The sequence below is a fragment of the Neofelis nebulosa genome, chromosome 5 (genome assembly GCF_028018385.1).
Source record: "Neofelis nebulosa isolate mNeoNeb1 chromosome 5, mNeoNeb1.pri, whole genome shotgun sequence".
NCBI classification, from domain to species: domain Eukaryota; kingdom Metazoa; phylum Chordata; class Mammalia; order Carnivora; family Felidae; genus Neofelis; species Neofelis nebulosa.
In genome coordinates, this window is record NC_080786.1 from 45,834,448 (window position 1) to 45,849,943 (window position 15,496).

General features: G+C 42.7%; 1 protein-coding gene across 4 annotated transcripts in view; it reads left to right on the top strand.

The window, feature by feature from the left end:
- The window catches only part of MED12L (mediator complex subunit 12L), a 332,574-nt gene that overhangs the window by 67,327 nt on the left and 249,751 nt on the right, over nt 1-15,496 (top strand). For all 4 annotated transcript variants that reach the window (XM_058730222.1, XM_058730221.1, XM_058730223.1 and 1 more), the window contains 5 exons: nt 373-483; nt 1,731-2,000; nt 6,048-6,197; nt 6,959-7,058; nt 7,376-7,512. In XM_058730222.1, the coding sequence (XP_058586205.1) occupies nt 373-483; nt 1,731-2,000; nt 6,048-6,197; nt 6,959-7,058; nt 7,376-7,512 (768 nt within the window). The remainder of the gene's footprint in view (nt 1-372; nt 484-1,730; nt 2,001-6,047; nt 6,198-6,958; nt 7,059-7,375; nt 7,513-15,496) is intronic.

The following is a 15,496-nucleotide window of genomic DNA, read 5'->3' on the forward strand; positions in this document are numbered from 1 at the left end:
TTATAATTATCACCAGTGGACAAGTTTCCTCCTGTGACATAAGTTCATACTCCCTGGAAATCTGGCCACGTGCTTGACATGTCCTCAGAGTCTGAAAGCTTCTGAATTTCCTTTCTCATAGGAATTGTTTTCAATTTAGAATGAAGCAGATTACCAAGAAAAAAAGAAAACCAAAAAACCCACCCCAAACCGATTATACAGAATCACACTGGCACTTTGTTTCGTTTAGAATTTGGGGTGTGGTCAAGGAGACCATACAACACAAATCACAGTAGTAAAATTACACTTCAGCAAAAGAGTTACAGTGCTCCTTTTTGAATGTGAATTGGTCTTGCTTTAACGTCATCAGTGTGACTTTCTCTTTCATTGAAGGAAGGAATGCTAGAAAAACATGAATATTTGACATGGATCTTGGATGTGTTAGAGAAGATCAGACCGATGGATGATGACCTTCTTAAACTCTTGTTACCACTCATGCTGCAGGTATAGTACATGTGACCACGAGTCAGCTGATTTTATGGGCAAGAAAGGTGTCTGATTAGGATGATTAAGTATGTAGAGGTAGAAGAGGAAGAACATTATCTTTGGGACAGAAGGGAAAAATGGCTTGATGCTACTCTACATGTGTCAGCCACGTTCATAGTTTTTAACCATGTGTCCTTCTAAAGTATTCTCACCTGCGCTAATGCCTCCCATCGGTGAGCTAAGCAGACAGCTCTTTACATAATATCGCCCCATTCGCACAGATGTCTGTGAAAACAAAACAAAATCATCTCTTTTTAAGCATTAGAGGATCTTTTATATTCATTTGACATTCTTTGACCCACTGGGGGTGGGAACTTCCTGTTTTTAATGATTGCTTTAAGATCTGCTAAAAATTTAGGTTATTTGGTTACGATTTACTTAGAAAACATAAAGATTTCCTGGAAAGTTAATACATGCATTTGGTCATTTAAGCAATATGAAAGAGTATCTAGTGAAAAGTAATTCTCTTCCTCTCCCTCGTACCCTCCTGGAGACTACACTGTGCGGGTGTCCTGTGTATCCTCCCTGTGATGGTCTGTGCCCATGCTGTCCATTAGAGTAGCCACTAGCCCCAGGTAGCTTTCGAGCCCTCGAGCTATGACAAGTGCAATTTGATATGTGCTCTTAGTGTAAACGCACACCAGATTTCATATTTAGTTCAGAAAAGAGTGTATAATGTCTCATGAAATCTTTTTGTGTTGATTCCCTGTTGAAATGATAGTGTTTTGGGTATGATAGGCTAAATAAAATAGGTTACTTATTTAATTTTGCCTGTTATTTATTTATTAAAAAAATTTTTTTTAACGTTTATTCATATTTTGAGAGACAGAGTGTGAGTAGGGGAGGGGCAGAGAGAGAGGGAGACAGAATCAGAAGAAGGCTGCAGGCTCTGAACTGACAGCATAGAGCTTGATGTGGGGCTTGAGCTCACAGACTGTGAGATCATGACCTGAGCTGAAGTCGGAAGCTCAACCGACTGAGCCACCCAGGTGCCACTTGCCTGTTATTTTTTTAATGGAAAACTTAAAATTACATATATGGCTTGTGTTGTTTCTATTGGACAGCACTGGTTTCTACAGTACTTGTGAAGTACCCCCCCCGCCCCCCCCCCCCTTTTCTCTTAATGAAAAAAGTCTTTGTTAAAATAGTTGTTTCACCGAGTAGTATCAGACGTGACTGAAGCCCGTTGTCCTTGTGCTTCTCAGTATTCGGACGAGTTTGTTCAGTCGGCTTACCTGTCTCGTCGTCTTGCCTACTTTTGTGCCCGGCGTCTTGCCTTGCTGCTGAGCGATAGCCCCAGCCTCCTTGCTGCCCACTCGCCCCACATGATGATAGGACCAAACAACTCAAGCATCGGGGCCCCCAGCCCTGGCCCCCCTGGCCCCGTCATGAGTCCCGTGCAGCTGGCCTTCTCAGACTTCCTCTCCTGTGCACAGCATGGCCCCCTGGTTTATGGACTTAGTTGTATGTTGCAGGTAAGTCCCTGGCCCTTGCTGTTTTATGTTAAAATTCAGCGTAGGAGATAATCGAGTTAAGAATTGCCCCTTCAACTTTCACGTCACATTCCAGTTTTTTCCTCATCCAAATAATTTACAGATTGAAGTTTCATGTTTTTATTTTTCTATGTTGGATCAAGCTGAGTGAAGATTTGTTGCTTCTGTGTAGAAGAAAGTTCTTGTAGTTACCTTTTATTATACCATGCAGCACTCTCAATGATAAAATCCTTGAGGGAACCCACAGAATAAGTCTGCTATATTACTTTGCTTTTGGAAAGACATTTTCTCAGTGCAGCATTTTATAGGTTCCTCAGTCCACATCCTAAGTTGGTTGCCATCCTCTCTATTTCTTTAAAATCCAGGTAATTTGTCAGGCTCTGTTGTTCGGCCAAGTATCACTGCTTGTGTGGTCCTTGAACATCCAGTCGCGTGCAGGCCACTGGGCCGATGCTGTCAGGAATGAGATACAGCCCCGTCCTAGAGGAGCTCACAAGTTAGTGTTCAGGTTACATTTCTGGGGCTCTTAAGGTGTCCTGCTCTTTACTAAGAGGCTTTGGCCTGGCCTTAAAGACATGTTCTCCACTCAGGTAGAGCTTACGGTCTCGTGGGGAAGACAGGCTTGTCAATGGACAGTTTCCATATACTATGGCAAAGGCCAATGGAAGGATGCGCAGGGGACTAAGGGAGTTGAGAAGTGGAACTTGTAGTTCAACCCAGAATTCAGAGAGGCTTTCTGAAGGAAGCAGTTCTGACTACTGCATATTATAAGAGTTTTTTTTTTTTAAAAAAAGGTGCTAAGAGTATTCTTGGCAGAGGGAGCAGCATGGGAAAAGGGCCAGAGGGTTGATCAGTCATCTTGTGTGCAGGTTGGTATTAATGGAACATCAAGTGTAAAGCCTGTTGGGGTGTGGGCATATAAGACTCCCTAGGTGCCTTATGATTGGGATGCGACTGGAGGGTTTTAGGCAGGAAGGTGCCATGGTCAGTTGTGCCGTTGATTTAGATTGTTGTGGCCACAATAGAGGGAGGATTTGTGGGAGTAGCAAGGGAGGGGAAAGAGAGGGAGAGACATGGCCAAAAAAGTCAGTTTGGGAGAGTCTAGGTAAGTTCACTTTTGGACAGTTGTGGATTATTTGTCCTTTAGCATCTCTAAATAGTTTTGTTCCAGAAGTTTTTACATGTCTCATTTTGAAGTTGATGCCAGACATCCAGCCAGATGTGTGGATTTGAATCCCTCAGGGACTTTTTTTTTTTTTCTCAGTTCAAGTTTAATAGAAACAAAGATCAAAAGTGATGCCCCACTACTGTACACATCAGTTGACTTGCCCCATAGCACAGCATGGGCCATTCTCTCCAGAGGAAGAAAGGCTGGCTTCCCCAACCCCTGCAGGAAAGGCCTGTCCCATCCCATACCACATCTGCACAGGGACACTTGGCTGACCCAAACCCCAAGAGGGGGTGAGATTACCTGAAGAGTTAGCAGTGAGTGGCGACCTGTGGCCTGAGTGGTGAAGAGGCGGCTGAAGGGCAGTCCACGGAGGGGGCCGTGAAAGTGTGGCCAGACTGGACAGAAAAGGAAGGGGAGAGACTATTGTTAAAGAGAGACAAGGACAGCGAGAATAGGAATGCTATTGTTCCGATTCTGTTATAATCTTACTAGCATTTATTGTGTTCTAAGCATCGTTCTAAATTGTAACGTGTATTAAGTCACTTCTCAGAACATCCTATGAGATTGGAACCAATATTACTGCTGTAACATGAATGATGAAATGGGGGCGTAGGTCACACAGCAAGTAAGTGGCAAAGCTGGAATTCACACCCAGGCAGTCTGGATCCAGGGTCCACACTCTTACCACCATGCTGAGCTGCTTCTCTAGCTACTGCAGGAAGTTTCCAAAAGGAGATGGTCGTGGGTGGTGCCCCCATATTGGGGAAGTCTGGTAAGAAGATAGCTGGATAAGACCGTGGTCAGTTGAGAAGCCTTTGTAAGGCGGGTTGAGGAGTGATGAAGAATGAGGAGAAATAATGCTACCTGTTCTTTTTGAGAGACCTGTCTGTGGAAGGAAAGGAGAGAGATTGCTGCTAAGTAAGTGGAGATTTTTTAAAAGGTTTTGTTTTTTTGATGGTCAGATTTGAACATACTTCTTTTTTTTTTTTAATTTTTTTTAATATTTGTTTATTTTTGATGGAGAAAGAGCATGAGTGGGGGAGGGGCAGAGAGAGAGAGAGGGAAACACAGAATCTGAAACAGGCTCCAGGGTCTGAGCTGTCAGTACAGAGCCTGACGTGGGACTTCAAACTAACGGACCACGAGATCATGACCTGAGCCGAGGTCGGACACTCAACGGACTGAGCCACCCAGGCGCCCCAGATTTGAACATATTTCTCAGCTGAGATTAAACTAGTAGAGAGTGCAAACAGGAGAAGAGGGGTGTGTGATAGATCAGTGCCCTGGGTATTGGTGATTTTAAGAACACTGGGAAGAACTCCATGATGGACAGGAGATGAGAACCCCGACCTCCTCACACACAGGAGGAAGGAGACGGGTATGTGGACCAGTGGAGACAGATGCAGTAGTGGGGCTCAGGGACTTGACGTTCTTCATATCTGCCACCTGGTTTCCACAGAGATGTCTCCTAGACTTCAGAATCTAGTTTTTGTGATACTCAGTTTTGCATTTTAGAAGAAACATTGCATCCCTTCTCTAATAAGCTCACAGTTTGTTGAGTGGCACAACAACATGATAGTTAAGACAATTTTTTTTTCTGTAATGTTTATTTTTTATTTTTGAGAGAGAGAGAGAGACAGAGACAGAATGTAAGTGGGGGAGAGGCAGAGAGAGACGGACACACAGAATCCGAAGCAGGCTCCAGGCTCTGAGCTGTCAGCATAGAGCCCAATGCTGGGCTGAAACTCAACGAGTCGTGAGATCATGACCTGAGCCGAAGTTGGGTGCTCAACCGACTGAGCCACCCAGGTGCCCGAGACCTGTTTTTTAGAATCCTTGCAGACCTGATTTTAGCCTCTGCTCTTCCAGTTTCTAATGTAACCTTTAGACTCTGTTTCCTGTGTGTGAGGGTGATGGTGACAGTTCCTACTTGATGACCACACATGGTTAGGGTTGTGATGATGCAATGTTCAGTATGGAGCAAGGACTTATTTAAACTGGAGCCATAATATCGACTCTATGTTTAGAAGGCAGAACGATAGCATAGAGGTTCTAGACACGTGTGCTGAAATCAACTTGGCTGGTTATTATTCTCCGCTGTGGCTCCTATTCCTCTGTGGTACAGTGGGGGGAATAGCATTACCTACCTCATGGGATCATTGTGGTCTGTGAGTGAGGGGTCATACATAGAAGGTGCTTCATGCAAGCTGGTTGAAGAAAAAATGTCTGCAAGGGTGTAACGTAGAGGTAGGCAAGCTATAATCTGTAGGCCAATGCCAGCCAATGAGCTAAGAATATATTTTATATTTCCAGTGAGTTATTAAAACAAAAAGAATATGTGACAAATTATAGGTGACCTGCAAAGCTTAAAGCATTTACTCTCTGGCTTTTTATAGAAAATGTGCCACCCACTGGTCTAGGGTTACTGTCTGTCTAGCATTTATGAAGCTATTTACTGCATTATCTCAGAGATTATTTCATAGATTAAAACAAATTCCTTTTTAGATTTTATAACTTTAGAAATTACACATTCTAATTCCATCTCCTTTTTCTAATTGCATGAAAAAATTGTTTTAAGTGACAATTTTAAGTGATAATTACTGTGTTTTTATTAAGTTTCCTAGGTTCTCTGTGCTGGAATGTTAGCTTATGAATTATAATATTCCTTAATTTCTCAGTAGCTGTACCACCTCCATTTCAAATTAATAATTCTATTTTAGTTTTGTCTTAAGACTTGAAAAGTTGAGAATGGGTACTTGTAGGAAACTATAATATAGTTATGATGAGGCCTAGTTTTTATTGTTAAGCTGTTATACTTGTTCCTCTTAAATATCTGGATTTTCCTGCTTCATTTCCAGACTGTCACTCTCTGTTGCCCAAGTGCCTTGGTGTGGAATTATTCCACAAACGACAATAAGAGCGCGAACCCAGGCTCGCCCCTGGATCTGCTGCAGGTGGCCCCCTCCAGTCTCCCCATGCCGGGTGGGAACACAGCTTTCAATCAGCAGGTAGACTCTCTGTTACGGTGGTTGGACGGGTGTTTTCATTGAGAGGCATCACGACACAGCGAGCCGAGTGGGTGTTAGCCTCTCAGATGCTTGGATGCCTGCCCTTCCCAGCCCTGCTCCCCATCTCTCTGAGGGATGTGGGGGGAAGTAGTTAGCCTCTCTGGACCGCAGGAGTTCATCACATTGCTCCCTTCCTCCTTTAGCTCTTGTTGGGCAGCTCTTGCAAAGAGTCCTGCCACCCAGACGGTAATTGTGATGGTGGCTCTCATACATGACACAATTCCCTTAGATGGCAGTCTGTGATATTTAGTAACTGTTTTTATTAGTGCCGGGTTATTTGGTTCAGAGACTTAAGAAATTTAAACCGCGGGACTGTGACTAATGTTGAGAGTAAGATCCCTGTTTTTCACCAAGCAATTTTCTTAAATTCATAAAACATGCCTAGCTATTTTCATACATAGAAGAATGGCTCAAAAATGATACCTGAGAGCTTTCACCTTCCCATAGAGGACATCCTAAAAAATTTTTACTTGTAAAGCAAGCATTTATTTTTTGTGAGTGTTTGTTATTGACAACTGGCATTGAATCACCCCTCGTAAATTTTAAAATGTGCTTCTTGGACAACAGGCTAAATTTGTTACGGTGCAGTCACGATTGTAGTTCCCTGTAGGATGCTCTGCTCATGTGGAAAAACCTGACATGATTTAGACAGCCACTGTGGCTTTCCAGGCATAAGTTAATTAGAAGCGATTATCTTTCAGGTTCGGGCAAGGATTTATGAGGTAGAACAGCAGATAAAACAAAGAGGCCGTGCAGTGGAAGTTCGGTGGTCTTTTGACAAGTGCCAAGAGTCAACAGCAGGTACAGAACCCAAGAGAAGAAGGAGTACTTGTGAATGTGGGACTTGATGCTCTGTTTCTGATTCTTATAACTCAGTCAACGTATTGAATAAGGATGCTTTTTGACAGAGGCACCTAGTGACTTTTGAGGGTATTCCTCTGTCTGTGCCCTTTAGTTCTTCGCTGTCTAGAATGTCAGGTTTGGTTTTGTTGGCAATTCTCACATGCTGAGAATGACACTTTCTTGAAATCCCTTTTGCCCTACATAATGATGGCTTTGTACTATGCTGTTTGGCTTTGTTTGACCTCTTTAACTGCTTGCTTAATTTCCACATCTAGGGGTGACCATTAGTCGGGTTTTGCACACGTTGGAAGTGTTGGATCGACATTGTTTTGACCGAACTGATTCCAGCAATTCAATGGAGACGCTTTATCATAAGATTTTCTGGGCAAACCAAAACAAAGATAACCAAGAGGTAGTTAATATTTTTCTTCTTTTCATTTAAATTTTCTCAGCATATTTTCTCTTTTTTTTCATTCAGTAAATTCTGGTGAAGTCTTTTCTATGAAGTGTAATAACTTATGAAGGGGTCTACACCCTGAAATCATTTTATTGTTGGACTAAAATGCCCCCAAATTATTAAAAAGGAATGTCCATTGGGCTTATTTATTTAGGTATAGTTACTGGAAAGACTTTTCTTGGCCCTTTTATCATCACTCCCCATCATTTTAGTTTTAGCAGAATATTCTTTATCTGGTGATTGGACTTTATATAATGGTTTAACTTTAACTTTGGGGTATTATATTTTAAATTTTTTTTTTTTTTTAACATTTATTTATTTTTGAGACAGAGACAGAGCATGAACGGGGGAGGGTCAGAGAGAGAGGGAGACACAGAATCTGAAACAGGCTCCAGGCTCTGAGCCATCAGCACAGAGCCCAACGCGGGGCTGGAACTCACGGACCATGAGATCGTGACCTGAGCCGAAGTCGGACGCTCAACCGACTGAGCCACCCAGGCGCCCCAAATATTTTAATATTTAGAGCAGTGAATGGATACTCTGATCATATTTTTTTAAAAAAACCCGTATTAGGATTCTCCAAACAGAGCTAACAAAGAAAAAAAACTGTGTGTGTGTGTGTGTGTGTGTACGTATATTTACATACATATATATAAAAGTGAAAAGTATTTATTTTAAGGAATTGGCTCATAGGATTCTGGGAGCAGACGTGTCTGGAACGTAAAGGACAGGCCAATAGGCTTGGGACCCTAGGGAGAATTGATGTTGCAGCCTTGAGTCTGAAGTCAGTCTGGAAACAGAATTCCTTCTTCCTCAGGGACCTGTCTTTTCTCGTAAGGCCTTCAACTAATTGGGTGGGGTCCACCTACCTTATGGAGAATGATCTGCGTTACTTTAAGTTTACTGATTTAAATGTTGTCCACATTTAGAAGAATAACTTCACAGCAACATCTAGACTGAATTTTGACCCAAAAAACTGGGTACCATGGACTAGCTGAATTCACACATAAAATTTATCATCACAGACAATTATTATTTTAGGCTTTCTTAGAGTAGATTGTTTCATTATTGAACGGTCTATAAACAAAGGTTTTCCAGTTTTTTCCCCCCTAACCTTATTTTGGGAGAATGAAGAAGTTTGTCTTATTTTTACAATGGAGAACACCCATGGTATGTCCAGGTTGTGCTAGGCACCAGGAACAGAGAGGTAAGTTTTAAGACATGGTACCTACCTTCAAAGAACACCTTAGTCAACTGATTACTATTATCTTTGATTTCCATACTAGCTTTTGGGAATGCATATGTGGAAAGGAGAGATTAGACAATGGAAACAAAAACCCCCAGACTTTCCTTATATACCGTTATGTGAACCTGATGTGAACCTGTTCTAGGTTATTCCTCTTTCTGGAATAATTTGTGTCATCCCCTGGCTTCTTGAAGATAAGGTTCAAGTTCACTGCTGCCCAGTAGGATATTGGAATGTTGAGTGAGGTAGACTGAGTATATGTTCTTTTTCTTTTCTTTTCTTTTTTTTTACATTTATTTTTGAGAGGCAGAAAGAGCACAAGTGGGGGAGGGACAGAGAGAGAAGGAAACACAGAATCCAAAGCAGGCTCCAGGCTCTGAGCTGACAGCATAGAGTCCGATGCAGGGCTCAAACTCACGAACCACGAGATCGTGACCTGAGCCGAAGTCAGTCGCTTAACCGACTGAGCCACTCAGGCGCCCCGAGTGAATTTTCTAATTCATTGTGAAGTCTCAGTGGCAATGCTTCATTCGGTGCTTCTGTGGAGCACACGGATTATAAAAGTCTGCATAGTACTCTGCTTATTGACATAGGTTAGAGTATTACTGTGTTCTTTTGGAGTGGAACCCTTAAAGTCTATTTGTAATAAAGACTTAGGTAAAAGGTTGCGAGAGTACTAAGGTTTTCAATACGTAAACTAAGATACGTGGAAGGAAAATAGGGATACCTAAAATTCAAGGTGTCCTTTTGGACTGCTAAGCTTTCTGCACTGAGAGTTGAGTAAAGACTGCATTGTTCCCTTGTGAGCATTTTAGCTGTACCCAAACCCCTTGAGTTTTGTGGTTAGCTTGACTCTACAACTTTATAGTGAATGAACTGGCCAACTTCAGAATTGCATGCCTCATTCGTCCACAGAGACTAAAGTTATTCACTAGCACTCTTAAGAGATCATGGTACATCTCTTACCAAGGGCAGAAATTACGTTTTGTATTTTTGAATAAAATCACTCTGTAAGCTCTCTAAAACACTGTTGTCTCCAGTGAGCAACGTCTCCACCCAGGATGCTGAGAGGTGCTTGCCACTAGAGGGCGACATGTGCTCAGGGTTGAGGGTCTTGTGTGTTCCACTGACATACTTCATTGGAAGGAATGTCACAATGTTGCCCATTTAGGAGTAATTACATTGAATGTTGAATCAACTAAGGAAAGATGTGTTGTGAGTGGTTGCTTTGTGGTTATCACACTCTTTTAGGAGTAATACACAAATTACATTTTAAACCTGTAATTCAGACTGGTCACCTTTTCTTAGTAATCTATCAGAAGAACTAGGTAGATCCTGTTAATTTAACATTAGAATGATTTTTAAACCTTAAAATATTGACATTTACATATTTAACATTAATTATTTAACCTTAAATTTTAATTAAATTAATTTTTATTTTGGCATCTGTTTGTGTGTTTCAAGGTATGTGTGTATATGCAGGCAGATGACAGTGTTTCATCTGTTTACTCTTCACCAAGGTCTATTATTTTCTTGACACCCGAGTCACTTTATATATTCCTGGAATTCATGTATGAGCTGTGGAGTTGTATTAACTGTGATCAGCTGTGTGACCTTGAACAAGTTACTTGTAGGCTTTGTGCCTTAGTGCCTTTACATATTAAGTTGGCATAGAGCATTTGCCTTGTCTGCCTCTAAGGGGACATGAGCACTTTGAGATTCATGAAACATTCTATAAATATGTTAAAAGTGTTGCTGTTAATGATAACAGAGCAATAATTATTAGTAGGTTACGATTATATTGGAAGAACCAGGATGATGAAACTCTAATTTCCTGATTAGAAGGAGTTGTATAAAGTGGCGTGGTTAGGATTCAAAAACATGTCTCATTTCTTGAAAATGTGTTTCCCCTTTTTTGTTTTCATAATTTGTGTTAGGACTTAGCATGAAAGATAATATAAGAAGGGACCAGTCTCTGTAGTTGCAAAGACCTTGAGGTTTACTTTTGCTGAAGTTGTATTTAGGCAGGCCTGGGCCCTGGATTGCACATCCTGGTTTCCCACATCTGCTTAGGCAACTTGAACTTCAGTCTCCTTGATTCCTTTTTCTCTGGAACTGCTAAAAGGAAATCTAGTTCTTTCCACTTTCTTGTAGGGAGGGGAGGAGCAGCTGTACAGATGGGATGCAGAGTCTGAAGTTCAGATTTGCGTGTCTAAGTAGTCTCAGTATTTGGCCAAAGCCCACTGAAAACCGTAGTGCATGGGATGAAGGCATTTGAGGATTTTGTCCTGCCCTGTGGTTAGACTGCGGTCACGAGAGTGAGAGTGTGCTCCACGATGGGCTGTGCTAGGCCTGTGGCATGCTTCCGCTCATTCTACAGGCACTGCATTATTCCTGTACCCACGCCTTCCCTTCTGCCCCCCATATCCTCAGCTGCTGCTTCTGTGTTAGGGCTTGGCAACTGTTGTAAGAGAAGCACAAATATAAACCTCAACCCCCTCAATGTTTGCTTATTCTAGATTTATGCTACTTGATTTTCCATTCAGTGTAGTGTGAGATAGAAAACGTGAAGTGCTTACTTAGGACAGGGCTCAGAGACTTGTGTTGCACAGTGGCCAGGCAGGTGGTGCAAATTAATGGTAGGCTGTTGCATCCAGGGCCCCTGGGACGTGACTGGGGAGGGGGCATGCCCTTTCTAAGTAGAGTGGCCTGTCTCAGATTCTCCTTGGGAATGTAGACCCACTGTTTGATCCTTCAACATTTCTGGAGAAGATGTATATCAAGATTTACAAACTCTCCCAATTAAAAAAATTTTTTTTAATGTTTATTTGTTTTTGAGAGAGACAGAGCACAAGTTGGGGAGGGTCAGAGAGAGAGGCAGACACAGAATCCGAAGCAGGCTCCAGGCTCCGAGCTGTCAGCACAGAGCCTGACGTGGGGCTTGGGCTCACAAACCATGAAATGATGACCTCAGCTGAAGTTGGATGCTCAGTCGACTGAGCCACCCAGGTGCCCCTCAAACTCTCCCAATTTTAAAACACTTTGCAGGCCAAGCTGCATGTCTGTTGTCCATGTTTGCCCACATGACTTTCACTCTGCAACTCCTGGTGAGTGTTTTGTACACCATTTGCTAACTGATTTACCTGTTTAATGTTTCAGAACCATTTCTACTCTGGCTGATGGGGGCAGAGAGGCCGGTGCCACACGAGGGACTATTGTTGGTGGGGGGGGGGACCTTCCGATTCTAAGTCCTGACTGAGCCTGTCACTTGCAGCCTTAGGCGAGATCCACGTTGCTGACCTGAAGGCTGAGGGTGAGGTGCCCCTCAGCTTCACACAGCACCCAGACCGCTTCCTTCCTCTTGGCTTCTTTCCCCGTTTATGTGGGGTGTGAAGGGAGAACCAGCTGCATCGTTGGCTCCCCCAGGGACACGGATAGAAGGGAAAGTCTGAAGATGACAGGAAGAGCTGCCTTTTCACTTCTCTCTTTGGTGCCCAAGGAAGCAAGCTTTCTCCTGAGTAATGAAAAGGCCTGAGTGGCGGTGGAGGCATGTGCACTTCCTCTTGCCCTGCTGTGAAAACAAACTGTCACACGCCAAAACCCGAGAATCTGCATGTTTGCTCTTCCTTTCCTACTCAGAATAGTTAGGAAGCACTCTGAATAGGTGTGTTGAGTTCCTCCTGATTTCTTTGAAAGGCCTAGGCCCAGAGTCCAGAGCGGCTGTCTTACCCCTGGCACAGGCCTCCGGGACCGCACTGGCCCTTGTATCAGCGTGGCTGAAGAACTCCCACCATCATGCAAAAGAAAATCTTGGTTTCTGTCCTTGCTGGCCACGTTCCATGTTCTTCTTCCTGCAAGTCTGTAGCCCCACAGGTCAGGGTCTGTGTTCCTTTTGCTCACCAGCAGCACATCACCAGTGTCTAACACCATGCCTGGGGCCCAACAGGTCCTCAGGAAGCATTTACTGAATTTGTTTTTTAGGGGCTCGCTTAAAAGCTGCTGGGACAGCGAACTGGAAAGAAAGCCTCTGTAAGATTGGGTTTGGAAGGGTAGGGGTGAGTGCTGTAATCTGTTAGCTCTAACGATGGTACAGGTTCAGATGCGCAAGAAAATATGTGAATGTGGAGGGAGGAGCTTGGCCAACGGAAGAGTTCTCAGGTGTAAAATTGGCAAGTCGGTGCATTTCTTTTGTGGTATTTGGACAATTCACTTACTCTTGATGAGTAAGAGTAAATTTCCCCATTTTTAAAAAGGGCATTCTAGCTCTTGATGGTGTGAGAATGATAAAACACTGAAAGGTTAATGGTGCCTTGCACGTGGATGGGTACTGAGTAAACTCTAGCTGCTGTTATAACTGACTCATGTATGTAGGGAGGCAGTTAAACCTGGAGACATGGAGGGAATATGGTTCCTTGGGACCACTGTGGACACACACACAAACAACTATCCATCACACAGTCCATTCATCCATAAAGCACAGCCAGGATCCGTCAGGCTTTTTATATTTGATTTTTACCAAGACTTTACCCACAGTAGGGAAGCAGTCAGATGGGACTGGCCAACCCAAGGCAAGGTGGCTGCAGTACCACCAGGTAGAAAAGGAGATGATGCTCATTTCAATGCTTAGGGGTTTTTGGTTTTTGTTTTTTTTGTTGTTGTTATTAATGTTTTGTTCCTTCCTTCCTTCCTTCCTTCCTTCCTTCCTTCCTTCCTTCCTTCCTTCCTTCCTTCCTTCCTTCCTTCCCAATGTAAGAAAAAGTCACTTTTAAAAATCAAGGCTCAGGGGGCGCCTGGGTGGCTCAGCTGGTTAAGCATCCGACTTCAGCTTAGGTCACGATCTCGCAGTTTGTGAGTTCGAGCCCCGCGTCGGGCTCTGTGCTGACAGCTCAGAGCCTGGAGCCTGCTTCGGATTCTCTGTCTACCCCTCTCTCTACCCCTCCCTTGCTCACGCTCTGTGTCTCTCGGTCTCTCAATAATAAATAAACGTTAAAAATTTTTTTGTAAAAATGAAGGCTCAAGATAACAAAGTCAAATGTGGCAAAAGTCAAGCCAACACGGATGGCACATCTGGCTGGCTTCCTGCTGAGATGTGTGTGCCAAATTTTAGAATTGAGGATGCTGATCACAGCCCTGTCTGAGCACGTTGTACCGTGGAAGTCACACGGTTTCCTACTGGTCTCTCTTAGAGCTACCACTTTCTTCTTTCTTCAAGTAAATCCATTAATCAAAGGGCAATTATGTTAACATAGTGGGGGGGGGGTGGCATGCACAGACATTTAGACTTTGCTGTTACTGATAAAGAGGGTAATGAATCCATTTAGAGTGTGGTAGGCCTCTTGGATTAGATTGTTTCTGAGCCTGTGTACCAGTCTTTTTTTCTTCAGACTTTTTCTGAGTATGTCTTAAGCACTAGGCCCGTTTTAAGTGTATTGTGCCATCTCATTTATTTTTTCCTTGGCCAGTGAGACACATGTGAAACAAAAAAAAATTTAATTCTTGCGTTACAGATGAGAAAACCAAAGCATAGAGCAGATGAGTGAGTTGTCCAAGCTAGTGACCAACTCACTGGTGGGGAAATAGGGATTGAGATCCTAAATGGTTCCAGAGCCCAACTGTTAACTAATACATTCTTTTTTTTTTTTTTTTTTTTTTTTTTTTGAGCAAGCATATGTGCATGCATTGGGAAGGGGCAAAGGGAGAGGGAGAATCTTAAGCAGTCTCCATGCCCAGCACAGGACCTGACATGGGTCCCAACATGGGGCTGGATCTCACAACTGAGATTATGACCTGAGCCTAAATCAGGAGTCGGATACTTAACTGACTGAGCCACGCAGGTGCCCTGCCCTTTAATTAGCACATTCTGTTCCTTGTACCACTTAAAAAACTCATTTAATTCAGGTAATTCTAGTTGAATAAACAAGTGTCAGATGAAATTTTGGAAGAAGGATGGAAAAAACAACCTTTGTAATTGCCACAAAGAGTTTTCATATTAATATTGGCGTATTTGTTTGCAGGAATAATCTTTGGTTTTTAAAAGTGTGACAGTTTCAACAGAGTAAACAATATTTATGTTAGAAAATGCCAATCTTCAAGTTGGGAAAGCTGACCCTTAGAGTATATCATACAACCTTGAGGTTGATTCAGACTTGGATTTGAGTCCTGGCTTTGTCGAGTAGCTGGGTGGTCTCAGGCTAGTTCCTTGTTCCCTCAGTGTCATTCTCACTGCACAATGGCCTTACTACTAGAATCCAGTCCATTTGGTCCCATAGGGTACCACCTAGTAAATGTCAGTTGTTATGTTCATGGCTGGATCACTTTGGTTGTCAAGTGGATTGAACCTAGTACCATGTTTTAGAAATTTATTGTTCTTCTCATCTGTAGATTCCTTTCCTTTTTCGTAAGAGGCAAGCCATAAAGCTTACTGCCCTCTACAGTCATGACTTTTGCATATTAATTCACTATGAGAGACCTGACACTTTTCAAAGACTTTTGGAGGGATTTACTTTATAATTCACCTCCTGTGTGACTTCTGTTATCATGCAATTTCATAGTTCTCAAAACTCTATTTTTTTTCCGTTTGTATTTAAATGTTGATGATTTAACTGAAGAATAGCAAATTCATTTCTTGGCACAGTGCAGATTAATGACAGCTGATTTATATACTCAGAGGAGTTGTTTTAATTTTGTTTTCTT